This window comes from Ursus arctos, unplaced genomic scaffold, assembly GCF_023065955.2.
Source record: "Ursus arctos isolate Adak ecotype North America unplaced genomic scaffold, UrsArc2.0 scaffold_26, whole genome shotgun sequence".
NCBI lineage: Eukaryota > Metazoa > Chordata > Mammalia > Carnivora > Ursidae > Ursus > Ursus arctos.
The window spans coordinates 14170301-14191067 of NW_026622941.1; the positions used below are offsets into that span (position 1 = coordinate 14170301).

At 42.3% G+C, this 20767-nt stretch overlaps 1 protein-coding gene and 1 long non-coding RNA gene across 3 annotated transcripts; one reads left to right on the forward strand and one right to left on the reverse strand.

Annotated features, from left to right (window-relative positions):
* Window positions 1-550: 550 nt before the first annotated feature.
* ARHGDIB (Rho GDP dissociation inhibitor beta) lies at window positions 551-19625 on the reverse strand. 2 transcript variants are annotated; one of them, XM_026502354.3, is made up of 6 exons: window positions 19563-19625; window positions 10181-10380; window positions 9451-9534; window positions 6895-6971; window positions 3553-3616; window positions 551-1251 (listed from the first exon to the last, which is right to left on the reverse strand). In XM_026502354.3, the coding sequence occupies exons 2-6, from the start codon at window positions 10356-10358 to the stop codon at window positions 1052-1054; spliced, it is 603 nt and encodes a 200-aa protein (XP_026358139.1). In that variant the 5' UTR covers window positions 10359-10380; window positions 19563-19625; the 3' UTR covers window positions 551-1051. The 2 variants fall into 2 exon arrangements, with proteins under 2 accessions (XP_026358139.1, XP_057174897.1); XM_057318914.1 differs by lacking the exon at window positions 19563-19625 and adding an exon at window positions 13368-13456.
* Window positions 3291-7965, forward strand: LOC130544878 (uncharacterized). Its single transcript, XR_008961576.1, has 2 exons — window positions 3291-3999; window positions 5191-7965. It is a non-coding gene; the product is annotated as an uncharacterized LOC130544878 (long non-coding RNA).
* Window positions 19626-20767: the final 1142 nt, after the last annotated feature.

The following is a 20767-nucleotide window of genomic DNA, read 5'->3' on the forward strand; positions in this document are numbered from 1 at the left end:
TCCTACAGTGGATGCCTAAGCAGAGTCCTCTGTAAATAGGATGTTGCCAGGCAACAAAGGGGGAAAGAGAGTTTCATGTAAAGAGCCAAACACGGAGATGCAAATGTAATGTGTGAGAGAATTATTAGTAATTGAATTTAGGCCAGATTGTAGGGGCATTATACAATAAGCATAGGATCTTATTCTCTAGGTGATGATGGGATTACGTTGAAAAATCATACGCAGGAAAGAGGCAGGGTCTGATTTGGCCCACGGGTGCCCTGGGAAATCCAAGATGGGATTCCCATAGACAGTGGGATATAAAGGTCTCAAGCTCAGAAGAAAGTTCCATATGGTACTACTATAAAGTAAAATAACTCAAGATTTCTACTACTCATATTCTGAATATCCATTGCTCATTGAACTGGAACAGGGAGACCAAACTCTTCCCAATGATGTAAATACCTTCTCTACGGTGTCCTGCCCACACGCTCTCTGAGGAAACTCACGAATGTAAATGATTTAGTTATCATATTTGTTTGAAGGAAGAAAGCAGGGAAATGAGGGTCTCAGTCAGATCATATATTGTTTTATTTACTCTCTTGTGTTGTTTACAGTCTCCCAGAAAAGAAGAACCTCGACGGGTAGGGAATGTGATTGGGGACTTTCACTGAGCCAGCAGCAACCACAGAAGAATCCAGGGATGGGAATGAGCTCCTGGAACCCAAGGCAAAAGGACTGTTAGTGATGGTTTGCCTATTTCCCGGCCTCTAGTTGCTCAAATGGGAAACATAGAAGGAAATATTAAATGACGGTACTGAAATGAAGAATTTTGAGGATCTGGCCATGATGGGGGACCAGAAGGAAGGGGTGGGATTAAAGCCTGGGTTTTAAGCATCTTGTGCTAGGGAACACTTTGAGAGATGCTGCGGGAGAAGATGTGTCGATAACACAATGTGGGGAGCATTGAGGAAGGGATCCAGCTGTGAACAGCGGGGAGGGACAGGGTGGTGAACATGACTGAGAGGGTACTTCTGGGTGGCAAGGTAGGGAAAGGGATGGGCAGATGCCCTCATTCTGTCCACTCCTTCTTAATGGACAGGTTCCACTCCCAGGTAAGGTGGTCGTGCTTGTCATCATCGGTGAAGAAGGACTTGTTGTGGTAAGTGCCTCGGGCCAGCATGCCCTTCGGGGCCTCCTCAGTCGGAGTCAGAAACTCATACTCCTCTGGCCGAGGCCCATAGCTGCCAACCATAAATGTTGCTTTGTCCACTAGGAAGAAAACAAGTTCATTAGGGTAAGTGTCTGGCAGAGGAAAAGCAAACACAGAAAACTGGAAAATTTGGAGCACGGCCTACAGTGATCAAAACCAAAAGCCATAGTTTCCAAGCCTACCTCAACATCAGATTTACATGGAGCACCTTTCTTTTTTTGTTTTTTGTTTTTTATTTTTTTTAATTTAAAAACAGGTTTTTATTTATGTTTTAAATATGTTGTAAGGCCTTAAAAGACCAGCAGTTTTCCTCCATAGGTGTATCTGTGTCTATATTTCTCTCAGAATTTCTTTTTTTTTTTATAATGATTTTTATTATATTATGTTAGTCACCATACAGTACATCCCCGGTTTTTGATGCAAGGCTCGATGATTCATTAGTTGTGTATAACACCCAGTGCACCATGCAATATGTGCCCTCCTTACTACCCATCACCAGCCTATCTTGTTTTTTTTTTACTTTAAAATATATATATTTTTAAATTGGAGTGCCTTTTAATAATACAGTTTCACGCTCAGAGACTATGGGTCAGTAATCTGCTATGGGCAGTGCCAAGAATCAGTGTTTTTATATTTATTTATTTATTTATTTAGTATGTATGTATTTATTTATTAAAGATTTTATTTATTTGAGAGAGAAAGAGTGCAAGCGAGAAAAATCACAAGCAGGGGGAGCAGCAGAGGGAGAGGGAGAAGCAGACTCCCCACTGAGCAGAGAGCCGGACACATAGGGGGCTTGATCCCAGGGCCCCGGGGATCATGACCTGAGCTGAAGGCAGGCCCTTAACCCACTGGGCCATCCAGGCGCCCCAAGAATCAGTGCTTTTAAAAAGCCTCACAGCTGATGCTAGCGGGAAAGTTGGGAAATCAGTGCCTCGAATCTATGGGGATCAAGACTCTTCTTTTATGGAGATGTAGCAGGTTATACTATTAAAAAATTTCTCATTAATTGAGACCTGAGTTCCAGTCTTGGCTCTGCAACCACTTATGTCACATAATATTTCTGGGTCTCTATTTCTTTCTCGATATGATGAACTTCAAGGATTTCCTATCTGCAAACTATCATTCAATGAACATATCCATTGGGGGAGGTAAGGTAACAGCTGGTGATCAGAATGAACAGAACTCATGGATGGAAGAATTGGATGGAAAGGGAAAATCAATAACTTGGTTAAAAAGAAGTGAAGAACTGGGACAAATGTTGAAAATAGACAACCAAAGTTATTAATAGGTGAATAACTGGGACATATATTAAGAAAAATAGGGCTTTAGAAAAGATAACTAAAGGTAGGTGGGGAGATAGGCAGGTAATGTGTAGTTAGCTGTTAAATGTTACGAATAAGTTTGGAGAAACAGCTATGGACATATCATCATCCTTGCCTGAGTGAGGGAACATAGTCTCTATATCCCAAGGAAAACAGGAAGTTGAACTATTTTTTTCATGAGACTTGGTACTGGAAAGACCAGTTAAGATCTTCCAGGTCAACAACCTTCTGTGGGATTTGAGTAATTGAATGGTCGTCCAAGTCATGCAAATTTGTCAAACAATTTCCCCTCAAGTCCTTTGTTTATTAATTTGGGGGAACTGACCTGCCTTACTGTTTCCCACACCTGGAAGAAGAGAGCCCCCATCACCTTTCCAAGTTTCATTTCTCCCTGCCCGTAATAATGGAAGGAAACTGAAAGCAGTTCCCCAAGGCATATAGTTTAGGTACAACTTGTCAAGAGAAACTGCAGCTCAAATAATGTTGTATTATGTCTCAATCATTGCTTTTCTTAATTCTAGAAAGAATTCTATTTCTTTGTTTTTAAAAATTAAGTGCTACTCCATGTTCCCCCACTCCCACTCCACACCTGCCCACATACTACTTCCAGCTCCCCTTCCCAAAAAACACACATGCCACTGGATAGAACCTTCCAGTCTTGGATTTCTCTGACACTTAGGTTTATACCCGTGAACTGCTATTTTTTTTTTTTTTTTTTACTTTTGGGAGTATTTTAATAGACTCCATTTTTATTCAAACTTATCTTGGTTACTCTTTCCCTTTATGCATAATAAACTTAAATCACAGAAGCCAAGTGCTGAAGGTTAGTGGTTGACGGAGTCTAAACTAGATCTCTGAATGTAGGCCTTGCCACTAATGTCTAGGTCAGAGGTATAAGTGTGCTCTTTCCTGGAGGGAGTGTTCACAGCTTTTTGTCAGATTCTTAAATGACTCTATGACAAAAATTGTTAATAAGCAGAAGTTTAAGTATCAGTGGGGAGCCGAGTTTGGGACTGTAATGTGTGGGTCCCTTACCTTTCACCCCAGTCCGGTAGGTATGCTGAACGTATTTCAGGCCCGACACAATATCCCTGTTCACCTGTAGGTGGGAAGGATCCAAGCAATTGAGATTAAAAACGGTCTTTCCTTTTCCCTTATCTTTCATGATTATCCTAGCTAGCTGAGTCTTCTTTGAGGATGAAAGAAGGTTAAGATTTAGTTCAGAATAAGTGTTACTATTATCATTTAGTGTGGGTGGCGAGGCAGAGATTGGAGAGAGGTCACAAGACTCAACATTGCCAATCTGTGCTGTTTGGTTTGGGGGGATGGTTAATTAAAACGTTGCCTCAATGTTCTTCATTACATTTCTCCTTCCTCTAAAGGTCTAAAGAATGGTCTTGAGCCCCCCTTCCCTGATACTACTGGCCAGAACACCGTCCTTGTCTTAGGAAAGGCTACAAAGGTACCAGTGGAAAATGTTATGTGAGTACCTGAAAACCCTAACCTCAGAAATGACCCACCTAGCATGAAAAACAAACAACAAGGAGAAAAACTGTAATGGAAAATCAGGTCTAGAAGAGGGTTGTGCCCGTAATGTCGCTGAGATTGGAGTCTAAAGATGAGGAGTTTCTGACCCCCAGAAACATCCTCCCTGCCTATAAATAATGGGAGAAATCCACTTGTGTGTGGCAAGCATTTTGGATGTCTGTTCTTTTCAGATGTTGTCTGAGATGTCACCACTTCCCCAAGCCTTTCAAAGAAAGGTCACTACAGTGGGATGAAAATACACCCAGCCCAAGCACTTTGTTTTTCCATGATTCATTCTACCTAGGACTGGACTGGGTTGTCCGTTAATTTCATACAGCGCTCGTGTTTATACGAACACAGCGGACGTTGCGTCAGTAGCTGGAGAGCCTGGTGAATTGTTGGCCAAGATGAAGAATGAAAGCACCTTCACATAATTTCTCCCCACAGTAATTACGGCTGCCTTTTTGTTTTGGACAGAGTAATTAAGCCGATTTATCAGGGCTACATTTTGCTTCATTGGCAGTAAACACGGCCAGCTTAGATTTTAGAAGGTCACTCAGGAAAATCTATGGTTCAAATCTATCAAAAGCAGACAGAATGAAAACAGCTTCATTGAAGAAATTGTGCTAAAAATGACACCCAAACTTTCTGATTACTGTACCAGATGTGGCTCATGCAAATAGAAAAAAGTGAATGCATTTTTCTAGAAGTCTCTAAGCTCGTCCTTTGGGCCTCATGGGAGATGTGGTCTGGTGGCACAAATATCTCAAAAACAGGAATGGTGATTGCTACCCAGCAAAAAGGCTTAAAAACAGAGACCCTGTTTTTTCTACTGCTCCACGGAGGGTTCATTCTATTTATTTATGTATTTTTTAGAGAGGGGGGAGGGGCAGAGGGAGAGGGAGAGAAGCTTAAGCAGGCTCCTTGCCCGGCCTGGGGCCTGACATGGGGCTGGATCTCATGAGCCTGAGATCCTGACTTGAGCCAAAATCAAGAGTTGGATGCTTAACCGACTGAGTCACCCAGGTGCCCCGAGGGTTCATTTAATATAAATATGCTTGAGATGGATAAGAGAAAAATATGAATATTCATAGTATTCTCTTCCTCCATCGGCATGCCTCTCCCCATGGCTCCCCTTCCCACCAGGAGAAAGCAGCCTTGGTGACATATGAGAGTTCTGGAAGTCAAAATTTCCTTGGGAGACAGAAGGAAAAGGCGAAGAAACTAAAAGGACCATCGCAGGCCAGGATTTGGAGAGAGCCATGAAGCTTGTGCGGGAGAAAGAGAAGAACATGGAGGGCAAATAAGAGAGAGATAATGCAAGAGAGTTTTAGGATGTGTTGCTGGTGTTAAACATGCAAACTGTCTTGGGTATTTTTCAACAGATGTCAGTAAAGATTTAAATTGCTTCTCAATTATTTCCAGTTTTGAGCTGGCTTTTCTGCTAACGGTAGCTCCATGCTGGGACCGGACACAGGTTGGTTAAACTTTGCGTGGGTTATACCGAGAGAGTGGTTTTTCTCTTGTTTGAGAAAATACTAAGCCTCTGCAGCAGATGGGACTTGAAAACCCCTTTCTGTGCCCCCTCCTCCAACACCCTAATGCATAATACTGACCACTACATTCTCTTTGGCCTTTCCACCCACAGCTGAACCCAGGCCCCAGACCTTTCCTTCTGATCTTATTCTCATCCATATTTACCTCTCCTGTTTCATTTGGTACAAACCAGCTTACTAAAATGATAAATTAAGGTAGGAGCATTAATGATTAAAAACTCAGCTGGTGTATAACCCATTCTAAGCATATTTGGATACAATGCCTTGGATAGAATTCGAGGCATATTTGGATGTAATATTAAACTCTCAGGTGCTTCAATACTAACTAATACCATAGGAAACAAGCAAGTGAACCATAGTTCAGTGCGTATTATAGAGTAAGCAGCAACACATATTTTCAGAATGAGATTATTTTGAGGCATATTTATATGTGGTACACAGTGACCCTGAATCAATCCTGCACCGGGGGGAAGGAAGAGCCCACTGTGCAAACACAGAGGGCAGATGGGGTCTTCCTTGGTGGCCCTGAAGGGCCCTGAAGGATATGGTTGAGAAGGGCAACCAAGGCAAATATAAGCAAATAAGAACAAACAGCACATTTCTGACTTACTTGGTTTCAACCAAGATTATTTTTCTTTTTGCCCTTGGCCGTTCATTGGCGTAGGTGTCTATTCATTATATGCCAATTTATCTCCTGGTTAGGTTTTGCTCTTACCTATTTGCTTGCTGCACAACTATAATTGTGATTTCTGGTTATTGACCAAGGTCCACACTCCCTGGATTTATATAATCATTGAGCAATTAGGACTGAGCTTCTATTTGTTCCATTTTTTACTATTCATTCATTCATTCATGTATCGATTTCTCAATACATATTCACTAAATATCACTTACAAAGTTTTGTGTAAAATGTTGGAAAGAAGAGATACATCATCTCTCCCTTTCTCAGGGTACTTGGGCTGTACAGGGAAGAAATGGCAAAAACGATACAACATAAAGCAGGCTGCGCTTCGCGATGGGGAGCTTGCGGTGTTCATAGCGACAGGGGTCCTGTCGGTTAAGTGATCAACGGAGAGTTCAAGGAGAGGGTCCTGGCAGGGAAAAGGCATGAAGTAGGAGTGGGCCTCCAAAGGTAGAGTTCAGAGCTGGGGAGAGGACAGTCCAGATCCAGGGGGAAAAAAAAGAAACAAAAACTATGACAACAAGATAATGCAAGACATTTGATTTTTTTCTTTCTCTGATTGTAGGAAGAATGTAGACTTATAAAAACTTACAGGGCAAGCAAGATACTTACTTTGAAGTGAATTTTGACTCTGTATTCAACACCTTCCTTTAGCACAAAAGTTTCTTTTTTGAGGGCTTCAAGATCCCCTGTAGAAGTAGATTTAGAGAGAGTTTATTCTCCTCAGAAGGAGAAATACAAGGAGACGAATGGAGTTTAAACTCCAGAGCTGTTTGTTGGGCCCATCAGAACAACGTGGTCTACATGGTCCTCAATTTGAAGAATGTTTGAGATCACACACACACACACACACACACACTTGAAATGCCTGAAATCTTACAGCTTAGATATGAAAAAGATGTGATAGCTCTCCCTCCCCCAAATTTGATGATAACCCTAAAATATAGAGGTATTATCAGTAATGAGTTATGTATGACAGTGTCTTTTTTTTTTTAAGTAGGCTCCATGCCCAACATGGGGCTTGAACTCATGACCTCATGATCGAGGGATGTATGCTCTACCAACTGAGCCAACCAGCCACCCTGACAATGTCCTTTCTAATTGTCAATAATAAAATTGTCAATAATAAAAAAAAAATTAATCAGCCATCCTCGAGGGAAATCTGAATTATCTTTCTATTTTCTCTATTGAAAATAATATTACATAAGTGGCCTAACAAAAAGATGATTAAAGACTGTGTCCCTACCCCTCAAATAATAAATAAGAAAAATATTGTGTAAGAGCACAGCTATATGTTTTTGTAGATTTGGTGATGTTTGTGGCATTTTCTAGCTTTAAAAAATTTACTTGTTTTGGCTCCCTTTTATCATTCTAAATATAAATTCACTTTTGTATTTAATTTTGCATTTGCATTTGTTATCTCATATTATTTTTTTTTAAGGAAAGTCACGTTAGTGATAAAACTTTTGGCCCCATGAAACCAGGATCTGACTCTAATTCCTATACTCCGGTTAGAGGGGTAATCACTCTCTGTTCTTCTCCCAGTGTGGTCCTGTATCCGCTGACATTCAGGGATGAATGTGTGTCTGTGTGTGGTTTGTATAGCTCTGTGCATGTGTTTTATACTGTAAATATGTGTGTGCAAGTATATTTATACACACACACACAGTATGTGTATATAGTATGTAAATAATATACTATGTATTTTGTATATATACTATATAGTATGTGTATTATGTATGTATATATACTGTATATATGTATATGCATACACACTATGTATATGTGCGTATAATATATGTACATAGTGTGTACGTATATTATATGTATATAATATATACTATATATTTTGTATATATACTGTATATTATGTATATATGATGTATACATAATGTATATATGTATATATACACACTGTATGTATATAGTACATATGTATATTAAATGTATATAATATATACCATATATTTTGTATATATTATGTGTATTATATATACGTGTGTGTCTGTGTGTGTAGTGGGATTCACCTCAGTAGCTTCTTGGTGACAGAAAACCAAATTTGGGCATCCTGATACTAGGAAAGTGAGAGAGACTGAGTTTTCCCTGCAATGTGGTCAGGCCCTTAGATTTCCTTAGCGCTAATTCAGACCTCATCTCACGAACTGACGGTTGTACCTGCTAGCATTACACAATTTCACACAGGAAGAGGCCTGAGTCCTGGTAAGAGAAAGAGAGAGAGAGCTATTCTCCCAGAGAGATGCTAGAATGTGGGGGTAGGTGAATTTGTGTCTGCTGTAATGATTTCAATTGAAGAGGAAGTGTGTCTTCTCAGCCTCTGATTTCCTCCTTCAGAAATAAGGCCGTATAAGGTAAAGAGTGGATGTGTCCTGTGAGAGGGGACTCACCTAGCTGCCGAGCCTACCATTCTGGAGTCATGCTTTGCTCTGTCTCACGAGTCCACCTGTTGAATCTGGGGATAATTTTTTCGCCCTGAAGATCTGCCTTGGATGCCCCCAGCCTCCGGGCCCTGTGGCCCTTCCCTCATTCCTCTCAGATGCACATTTCCCCCATAATACCCACCTTCTCAGCCTCTCTCTATCTCCTCAAGATTTAAGTGCCAGGAAAGAACTTGACCATTGTCACAACAAGTGGAAAGGAAATAACGTCTTAATGTGTACATCTTTAGTGGGGAAGTTGCTTATATAAGAATCAGAGCTTTAAGCTAAAATAGTACGTATGTAACAGTGGAATTGCCAGCACTAATTAAAAGATTTTGGATGGCTTCTTGCCTTCACGGAAGTTCTCCAGTTGATATAAGATCAATATTCTCTGATATTTAGATTGTATAAATATTACATTTCAGAAGCATACAGCTTGCTTCTTAATATTTCCATCACCAGTCTTTTTACATGAGTAGTAATTCCCCTGCTGCTGCGTGGAGATAAATATGATAATACAAGTAAATATATCCAATACTTATGACTGCGCTGTCTTCATTTAAATAGAGACAGCGATTGGGCTTTTCCTTAAGTGTGAACTAGTCCCAGCATACATGCGTCCGGGAGTTCACCTTACCGGTGGTTCTTTTTGCTGGGAGAGGAGACAGAGACTAATTTCCCCCCATCATATCACCAGGCCCCTGGGAACAGAACAGATGTGCCCGCTTACCAGTGAGGTCCATGGTGATTGGTCCCGGGGCACTCTCACAAACCAGGGTAAGCCGGGTGACTGTGACATTGGGGGCTGTTGGGTCTGCAGGATTCAAAAAAGAATGTAAGCCTAGGGGAGAGTCACGTGTGCACAGTGTATGTGTACATTTCAAGTTGGAGAGAGAGAACATAAGAAGAAAAGTGGTATCTCTGTCTGGAGTGGAAATAGAAAGGGAAGCGACAGATTCACCATGTCGGTCTCAGTGGCCCTTATAAATGAGAGCGGTGCTATTTCTGCTTCAGACCCTTGGAGGCCCACCTTAGTTATCAACAGCAAACATCTCCTGGGTGGCTATGGGCAAGTTCCTCTGCTAGATGGGCACTGCCCCTCTCTATCTTACTCGGAAGAGATGAACAGTTAGTGGGGAAGGAGTGAGAAAGAGAAGGAGGAGAAGGAGAGAAAATGTGAGAGCATGGAGAGAATACAATTCTAGGTCGTCGTCCGGGGTTCTTTCTAAATCCTCCCCGTGTGTCATTTTTGCCTATTTCCATGCTGACTTGCACTTTATCTCCAAAAAAGACTTCATCCTACAGTCCATAGCTTTATGCGGCACATAGAGATTGTGTCTCACTCGCTTAGCTCTGGCAACACTTGGTAGTCTGTCTTCTGCACCTGCTCCTGAGTTGCTGAAATATATGCCTTATCGGACACCTTGCACCTGCCCCCCCATCCCCCTCCACACACGCACCTGCCACCACAGGGCCGTCCCCCAGGAGTGTTTTCTTGTACTTGATTAGACTTTCGTCATCTTTGTCCATCTCCTGTAGCTCTTTCAGGGACTTCTGAGGTGGAGGCTTGTAATTGAGTTTGCTGTCCAGCTCATCGACATCCTCCTCCAGGTGTGTTTCTGGGTCCTTTTCAGTCATTTTGATCTATTTCAGAGAGTGTCTATTTCAAAGAGAGAGAAAGAGAGGATGATAGTCCATTAGCCAAAAGTCAGTGGATATGACTAAGTTTGTGAGGCTGCTGGTAACACCATTCTTGCCCTAATGGACTTCTGTAAGCATCAGTGATTTTCCAGGACATTTTTTTCCCAATTTAATCTCATTATTTTTTTATGCAACGAGCATATAATGCATTTGGTCTTTTCGCTGACCTTCCTCAATTTCTCTGTACTGGGACAAATGTCTCCTATTCACTGAATAAAACTGACCAGAAAGAAAATGCTTGTTTGTGAATAATGGACAAGTGAAACAACGTAACACAAGCGGTCCCACATAACGAGCAGATAGCCCCAGTTCAACAATTATAGCAATAACCGCAGTCCGCTAAATCCAGCCACTCCTCTAGTGTCCAAGCTCTTCGCATTGTACAATCCCTGTTGTGATAGTTTCAAAACACAGGGAGCCAAAGAAATGGTTGGCTTCTTCCCATTAATTGAATCTTTCCCTACTCCTGCAATACTTCAAAGGTAAGTCAAGCAACATTTTAGACCCCCATGACACCTGCCTGAGGTGTCTGAATGGTTCCCATCCAACACTGCTAATAACTCCCTGAGGGCAGGTACCAGGTTCTGTGCTGCTCTTGAATCTCCCATAATAATTGAATAGTTTAGACATTTTATAAACCCCCATGGTTTGATTTATTTGGCTCTATACCTAAAGATCTTCTGTTGCTGGTTTTTTTTTTGAAATGACACAAAATAACAAAAGACTCTTGAAATTCCTACAGACAAAATGGGAAAGATTAGCATGTCTTTATTTTATTTTTACCTCCCATTGATCTCCCTTTTCTGGATCCCCTTCCGTTTTAGTATCTCCCTCCCCTTGCCAGAAGATTAGGGACTTTATGCTCTAAGGCCTCACCTGGGCATACCCTGGAGTCTGTCTTCTTCCCTCATCATCTACATTTACTTGCTATGTGTTAAAATATTGAGGGGAGATTCTAATAAAATGATTTGCACTTAATTGTTGAGTGACAATAATAGATTTAAAAGATTATTCATTTTAGGCCATGTATAGTCAAGAGGTTTTCAGAGCAGAAAGGAACCCTAGAGGTGAGACATTCCAACCCGTCATGTAATCATCGAGAAAACTAAAACTCAGAGGTTAAGAGAAATGCCCAAATTTCCATAGCTGGGTGAACTTCAGTGTCCTTATAAAGAGGAAGAAGTCTCTACTGGAAGAATTTCAGGCCCGTGGCTGGCAGCAGTGGAGCTATTTGGGGAAACACGGGAGGTATTTGGGCAAGGAGAAAATTTCCTGATTTCCTGCACTCCTCCCCCAAGAGTGTCCTCCCTGCCTGTGGTTAAAGACTACATTGTTCCTAAGGGCACAACTCTGAGCAGTATCTAGCACATCTCATCCTGAGTGACTCTGCAAAACTCTCTCAAGTCCCCCAGGGGGTGAAGCTATCTTTGCCCAAAATCAGCTGTGGTTTTGAGTTGCAATGTCTCCATCACTGGCATCAGAAAGGAAAATAATTTGGAAGTGAAGTCAAACAAAAACAGTTTTAACAGAAAAAGAAGGAAAAAACAGAGAATAAAAAGAAATGATATCTCTTGGCTCACCCATCTTCTACCAAAATAACAAGCCAAACACCATGAGCTTGATCAAGGCTGCAAAAAGCGTTGCAATGCCCAAGTCCACTTTCTGTGCAGGAAGGAAGCATGCAGGCTTGTTCCTATGGCAACTCTTGCCTCAGCTGAAGACTCAGCACCACTCTTAGTTGAGCCTCTCGAGAACAGCATAATAAACATCGTGACCAGCTCAACTCGTCTTCCAAACAACACTCAGGGAAAGTGAATGAACTGGTTGGAAAAATAATGAAGGGTGCAAGAGGTGGAGATTGTAGGTTGTGGGCAGCTTGAGGATGATCATTAAGGAGCAGATGAAGAGCAACCCAGATGAGATTAATCAGAAGAGAGAGGTTCTCTTCTGGTGACATCCAGGAACCTGACCAGATACCCAGAGTGGAAGTCACATAACATACATGTGGACAGGGCCTGAGTGATGCAGTCAGTTAAGTGTCTGACTCTTGGTTTGGGCTCAGGTTATGATCTCAGGGTCCTGGGATCAATCCCTGCGTCCGGCTCCATACTCACTGCAGTCTCCTTGTCTCTCTCCCTCCCTCCTCCTCTGTTCCTCTTCCCACTCTCTCGCTCAAATAAATAAACAAAATCTTTTAAAAAGCACGTCAATTTGGACAGATCATTAGGAAGCCTATCTACAGATGAGGATGTCTTGGCCTTCTTGGACAGGACTCTCTGGAATATATCTCTTGGTTCTAACAAGTCATCTGCTTGAAGTCTGACCATCAAAGGATAACATCACACCGACCCACTACTTAACTCAAGGTGATTTCCATAGCCTGCAGGAAACTGTTATTCTGCACGCTGAAATCTCAATTTTGAAAGGGGAATGAGAGAGGCGGAGAGAGAGAGAGAAAGGAAGAAAAAAAGGCGAAGACATGATCTAGGACAGGATTTGACAACATCTGTGTGATCATTGGCAAGTCAATTTCCCAGTCATCTAGATCTTGATATTCTTATTAATAAATCTGCGACTTATGTCAATTCTAAATTTCCTTGATCCACTGCAAACAGATATACAATAATTGCTTCATAAAAATGAAACAAATTTATTTAAAAGACAAGAGTGGAAGATAACATGAGATTCTGTATAAAATTGCTGCAGTAAAGAGGAGGAAATTCAGGACCACATTAAAAATAATTTGGTTTAATTATATAACATATGAAAAAGAAACATGAAACCAGATGACCCCAAAGCAGCTCAATCTGGAAAGAGATTAGAAAAAGATGAAAAGATAAAAATACAGCAAATAAAGAACGGGAAAAGCAATTCTCAAGGAAAGCTTCTTTAAAGCATATTTGGTGAGCACCTACTGTTTATAAGATACAGTACTTTACCACATACTGGTGTTTAAGTTACTCTCCGAGTGGAGAAGGCGCGGGGGATGGATAACCACCATGGTTTGATTGATAGTTCTTAATCTTCTTGAAAATTACAGGTCCTTTTAAAAATCTCATGAAAGTCACAATCCACATAAAAGGAAAAAAGGAATATGCCCATGAGATGTTGCATGCAACTGAGAGGCTCATAGACTTTACTGGAGTCCAAAATTAGAAACATGACCTTGAAACTGTGACTTCTTGGAAACATGAAGCACAGAGTTGAATGTTACGGTGCAAGCTCGCTTCTTTTGGAGGCCTGGCGGCATCAGTGACCCAACCTAGCTTCCAGCCAAGGATCATGTCTATCAAACCCCAGACATTGGATATGTAAAAGCAGAAGGACATATCAGGTAACGTCTGTATCTGAGAGAATATGAGTACCCAGCCTGGCAGAGGAGCAAAGGTGCATAGGGCGCAGCTCTTTAGGAGAAGAGTTCTGAGGGCAATCTACTTGATTTTGGATAATTATCTCTTCATTGAACTAGGTCTCATCGTGCATGGGGGTTGGTTCTGGCTTTGCTACTCATCAGTTGTCCCACCCTGAGCAAATGGTTCACCCACTATGGATCTTATTCCCCTTCTCTTGAGGTTTGGGGGGTTGGAGCAGACCACCTCTCTGTGCTTTCCCTTTCTACGCTCTCCATCTGTAGATTTGTCCTGCCCTGAGGTCATGTGTCAGCTGAGTTGAAGACATTCAGTTACCTTATTTCACTTGTGTACGGAAGAGACTTATCCAATCTCCTTTTATTATCTCAAATTTGTGTGAAGTCCCAAAAGAAATGGCATTTTTAATTTCACAGTTCATCTCTGGGGAACCTCAGATTCTGCCAAAGCCTCAACCACCATGGCTTATAGAGTTTGACAAGGATTTCCCAAACTCTATGTGTGTGCATATTCAACCACACGTATCAGTCTTCTCTCTTTATCCCCCCCTTTTCTGGTGGGCTATGCCTGTGAAAGGGAGACTAGGCATTTTACGGAAATTCTACAGACTACCTTCGGGTATCCTCTAAAGAACAACTGGCTTTATTATTGATGATGATTATAATAGTTATCATACATAATGCTAAATGCTGTCGTGAGGATTAGCTCATCAGTCCTCACTACAGCTTTGAGGCCGGGCATTGTCATCATTCTCTTCTATAGATTGGGAAACTAAAGCTCAGATGAGTAGCTTGCTGAAGATGACCTATTGTGTAAGGGGCCGAATTAGTGTCTGTGCCAGGTTGTCTGGCTTGCAGGCGCTATGCTCTGTTGCTCTAGCTGTCTTTAGTGAGAAGTAAAAATGAAATTACAGAACCCATTAGTCATCTTGGGAATCTATCCTGAGGGTGCACAGGCAGTGGGAAATGCGCTTATTGCAAAACTCTGCAGGCTTTAGCGAGGCAGGGAGGCATCACATAAAGAGGGTTTCAGGGCCACTCTGCCCCGTGTCCCCTTGCACAAGTCCCTGAACCTCTCTGCGCTCCAGTTTTGTCCTCTGCAAAATGAAATCATTGCATTAGAAGGAGCTCTGAGGCCTCTTCCTAATTCAATGACTCGAATGCTCCTTAATTTAAAAAAGCCTCTGAAATGAAAAAAGAAAAGAGGAAGTGGAGGTGGGGTTGGGGAGAACCCAGTCCATCTGTGTAGAACATTCTGGCTGGCCTTTTCTCACCTTCCTCTGCAGCTCACCCACTGTTCCACAAAGAGCAGAGTTGTTTTGTTTGCTTGGAGGTCGTTTTGACGTTTTTTTTTTTTTTTTTTTTTTTTTACACAGTAAAAGTGAGATGCAGACTGAAGAATTATATGTTTAGCAAGGTTAGTGTGCACTCCACCAGGACCCAAAGCACATACTGGTGTGTGTGTGTGTGTGTGTGCGTGTGTGTGTGTGATCATTATCTTTATCTTTTGCTTCACAGATGCCTCCACAGATGACTTTTCACAGTGAGCCCCTCACACCCTCACGTTTGCTATGCAGCGAAGCAGTGTAAGCATGGGGCGTGCTGAGATAGAAACTTAATCCTCTCCAGCTCAATTAAAATGCCACATTGAATTAGGACGCTTACTCATGGCGTGACTACGCCGTAGCACAAATTGGTGGTTTTGCTTGCAAATCCAATGAATTGTCCAAGATCCTGAAAGTGAAATACACTTAAGAATTTGCACCAATCTCAGGGTAGAACACCCTTGTCTGGTTCATTAATGTAGTTCCAAAGAAGCAGAGGGCAGGAAAAGGTGAAACTCTTGAGTTCAGATGAAACAGATTACCTGGTTAATTCAAAGAAAGGTGATCTTCAAGGCCTACTAGGATCTGGAATTTGAGTCCGCTGGGCCAGAGATTCAAAATGTGATTCTGCATTGCCTTATTGCAGGACCTAAATAAGCAAATGATCGACCTCGCTGAGCCCCAGATTTTCCACCAGTAGTGTGGAAATAATGATCTTTCTTTATGGGGTTGAAGAGTTGGAGAAAACACATGAAAAGTCCTCTGACGATCCTGGCCGATAGTAGATGTTCAATGAACTACCCGTTCTCTTCCTCGGCTCCCTGTCCTGTGGGGCTGTCTGTCGTGTTGCACAGCCTCTGTGAAGTGAGGTAACTGGCTGCCTAGGCACCAAATGCTTTCCCTTGGCTCTGCAGTGTTGACAATGCCCATTCCTTCCATCTCAAAAATAGATTTTGTTTCTTTGAGGAGTACGGAAGACACGAAAAGTTCTGGGAATTGCGAGAACTGTTTATTAACTGAATCAAGCTTAAAATGGGAATGTCACTGTTATATTTCTTTAAAAAGCTTCCTCATGAACAATTTAATTTTAGATTCTATTTATTGCTCCCTTTCCTAATTGAAGCCAGAGTTCACTCAGTGAATGATGAGAAATGACAAAAGACAACAGGCACAGCCAGGGGAGAGAACTTCCTTTGGCTTTGGAGCAAAATACTGTGGAGACTGAACTCATGTTCCAAAGTTGCCAGATCGTGCATCTCGATGCACAGGTCATGAATATGAGATAGAAGAGGTGGGGATGACAGAGGGACAGAGAAACATGGAAGTACCAGAGGTAGGGGGATTTCCGTCAGAGAAGCACTGATGTAAGCATTGGCACTCTCTGTCACTCTGTCATGTCCTCTCCGTGATGATCAAGATACGGCTCACTTTCACCAAACCTGGGGCTACCGCTCTAGAGTGGGTCGTGGAGAGTTGGGCCATCCCTGAAGTATGGCCGACATGTCCGAGCCAGTCAAGGATTTGGGTCTGCTTTGCTGCCTGCCTGGTGATTGGGCTTATTTGGGTAATCCAAGTTGATCCCTCGGGACACCAGAAGCTGTCTTGGCTGTGGATTCCTCTGAGTTTTCTCAATGTTCCTTAGCAACATGGAGGGATTGGTGCCTCAGTCTCCTCAGGGCTGCTCCCTACCATCTTAGCTCTGTGAGGAACATCTGGAATAGCAAAGTTGGATGAGGAGAACCAACCCAGTGCCTGAGAGGGCAGTGTCTTGTTAGATACAATAAACCTTAAAATCAATCCAGAGAAGGATTCAGATGACCAGAAGCAGAATTCTTTAACATTTCCCTGGGTGAGAGAAACCATACATTCTTCCTTCCCTGTGTATTCACCATACACTCTTCTAACTCGGATTCCTATGCAAAAGGAGACAGAACTCAGTGGACCATTCAGCTTTGCTGAGTGTCTGCTGTGTGAAGTTACCCTGCTCGGTATTTTCACACATATTTACGTCAAATAATCCTTGACGAAAACTGCATCAAGGAAGCCATTATTAAGCAAAAGACTAGACTTCCTAACTCGATACGGTCACAGAAGTTTTAAACGAAGCATGAAAAGAAGTAAAGACGTGATCTGTAACCACGGGTGCTGAGAATATCAGCCCCTTTAAGAAAGCTCAGGTGCATCTGTACCAGCTCTGGCTGTGGACACCAGAGTATGACGCAGCCCAGAGTGATTCGGGAAGTGCTTACAGAAGCGATAAACGTTGAAGTTGCAGGAGTAACATGAGAGCCATCCTTGAGTATGCCAGGGCAGACTTTGATCCAGGGCCCCCAACAGCATAACACTGCCTACGAATAAGGATGCCCAGAATGTGGGACTAGAGAAAATTTACCCCATGGGACATTTCCTAAAATGTCCTTCTAAGGCACTGTAGCTGTTGGTTCTCCCCCCCCCCCTTTTTTCTTTGTGACTTTAGTCAAATAATTACACACTTCTGAGCCTTACTGTCCTCTCAGGATTCAAATTTGTCAGTTTCTACCATCGGGCTTGACATACAGAAGGCACTCAACAGATGTTGGTTCTCTTTCTCTCTCTGCTTCGTTTCTAGTCCCTGGGGCTTCTCTCTTCCTGCTAGCTGAAATTTGTACTGTACTGTGCTCCCCTAAATTGGCCCAGGCCGATCTTCCGGGCAGAGTGACTTCGCTGTGCTGAGCTTCCACTGAACACAGAACCTCAGTGTTGCTCCCAGCGTACTTCCCTAGGGACAAATGCATGCTCTCCCAACCAAGGAAGGACTAAATCCCTGTCCCTCGGAATGTGCCAGTCAGCTTTGGTTCAGCCGTAACACGGTTATTCCTCACGTGCTGGGTCTGGGCAGCAGGAATGGAGAATGAACTCTTCTCTCAGAACTCTGCACATCTCACAAAGAGTAAGATGATCTTATTACTACGCTTGTGTCATATTTGGATTTGGGAGGGACATTTTCTTGCATACTTAGTAAAACAAAGCAATGGCAAAGATCAGTGATGTCTGCCTGTGGCCGAACCTGCTGGGCCAGCACAGACCTCTGATTTCCCTTGTTCGATCATTCCCTCAGTGAGGCTCCAACATGCTAAGCCTGATTTCAGTGGCTCTTGGTTTCCAATGTGAAGGGGTGACTATGGGACGGACCTCTCTGGGAGAGCAGTCTGCCTTCCCAGACCTTGCATGGAAGAACAGCCCGGGGTTGATCAGACCCAGGCCACAAGTAACCCTAAGTCTAGAGTTTAATAACAGACTAGATTTGTAAAACATGCTGACTGGGGCATCCTCTAAAGGGAAGAATTTCAGATTATGCCTAAAGCCAAATTCAGTCCTTGACATCTGAAGGCTCGCGGATCAGGTATCCTAGCGGGGCTAATTGGATTTTTGTAGAACCTCTCTCTTAATAAATTATTTGGTGCCTTCCCTGTTTGCTTTTAGTCCTCTCAGATGTAAAGAGCTATTTTTTTTTTTTTTTTTTAGCAACAACAGCAATGAACTTTCTGCCCATCCGACTGCAGGAATTTTTTAAGATTTTTATTTATTTATTTATTTATTTATTTGTCAGAGAGGGAGAGAGAGAGAGAGAGAGACAGAGAGACAGAATGAGAGAGAGCACAAGCAGGGGGAGCAGCAGGCAGAGGGAGAAGCAGACTCTCCACTAAGCACAAAGCCTGATATGGGACCCTGAGATCGTGACCCGAACTGAAGGTAGATGCTTAACCCACTGAGCCACCCAGGCGTCCCTGACTGCAGGAATTTAGTAAGTGGTCTTTGTTAGCAGGAGAAATGGATCCCTCTGTGACCGATGAGTAAATAACAATGTGTTCTACCATGCCTCCTCCTTGATTTTTAAATCCCATAGTACTTGAAGGGAGACTTTCATTATGCATTTCTCTTATATCACCAGAAAAATTCTTTAGGGGAAAACAGTTTAATGTTTTACAGCTTTGAGTCTTTATCTTTTTTCTTTTCAATCAGTCTCTTTACATCTGCTTAAAAACAGGAAACCACATATCTCCACCCCAGCAGCAACCCCGCATCTACAAGCATGTTCCACACCAGTTTGGGGGGCAGCCTTTTTGCTTCTGAACTTGGCTGGATGCCCACTCCTACCTTGCAGGAAACCCCTCCGGGCACTCCCCAGGAGTTACACCCAGAGCGCTTTTCCCAGACACTCAGGATCTCATCTCTGGGCACACCCCCCCTCCCTCCCTGAGCTCTCTCCCCTGAGTCATTGCTAAGATTCCCTGCTCTGACTTCCCCTTCTCTGCAAACTGTTCCTGCTGCCTTCTTAGTACTTTCTTATCTGTTTCAAAGATAATCTAAAAAAAATCAACTGGAGAGGGTCCTCGCCTAGTTGAGAGATCGCCTCCATTTCCCTGTGCCCACCTATAGCCTCCCCTACCCCGAGGTATTTCAACTTACATTCAGTGGCTCACAGCTCTCTGGGGTGCCTCTGTCTCTCACTCCGACTTCTGAGTACTGGCAGTTAGAACAGGAAGGAAGTTAGTGAGGAAAAAAAATGTTTTAAACCTACTAGAAGAGGAAACCCTGGGCTGTCTCAAATCCTGTTCCTTTGCACTGCATATCTCTCGATCAGTCAACTGAACAGTGTTCTTGTCAATTTAATGGCAAGGTGGGAGCATGACTGCCCGTGTGAGTGTGAACACGGATATGAATGAGTGTTTGTGCAAGGGCATCGAGGCCATAGCCTTTGAGTTCTATGGATCATCGTGCAGATATGTCTAAAAATCAAGTCATCGCAGTGCATAAGCTTACTGAGGCAAGTAGCCGAAAACCAGTAGCAAAAAATTCGCATCAACTTTACTTCGTATCACTGACTTCTGTTCCTATGTGGTCTCTGCCAGCTTTCTTATCTGCTAGATATCTTGAAAGTTTGCTGGCCGCGAATGCAGACTGCTAAGGAATTATAAATGTTAACTGCCTATACTTGGCCCTAAACTTAAAAGATTTGCCCTCCAACAGGTTTTTGGAGTTTTGTTGGTTGTAATTTCAAAATGTAGCTTTGCACTGTAGCACAATCAAGTGTTACTTGTAGTTTTCGCTAATTTTTTAATTAAAAAAAAAAAAGCACTGCTTTCTAGTAAACCTAGGAATGAGGATTACAAAATAGCGTAAAACTTCATTAATTCATAGTCTCGTAACTCAGAATTTGTGGTAACTTAACAAGTACTAAGGCTGACTTCGTACCATATTTAAGGAACTGGTTTGTGAAGTAATTTAAATGGGAACAAGTTGCAGAGGCCATATTTAAACGCTTGAAAGGAACAGTTTTCAAGCAGTCAAGCCACATTTATTCCATACATTTCCGAAGCTGCTGTCAATAAAAACTGCTTATTTATACTGACATTTCAATATTCAACAATACACATTGTTTCAATATGTGTGGAGCTGACTAATTAAGCAAATATATTTGGAGAAACTGACATTTATTTCCCTGTCATTTAAACGTGCTTTTTATTCCCTTTATTTTGTAAATTGATGCCACCAAATCCATCTTGTCTTTAGTCACTGGAAATGAAACAGTCGAGATGATGGTTATTTGGTGGGAGAAAAGAGATTAATCTAGGAAAATATAAAAAGGAAAACAGTATATAATTAAAATTAGC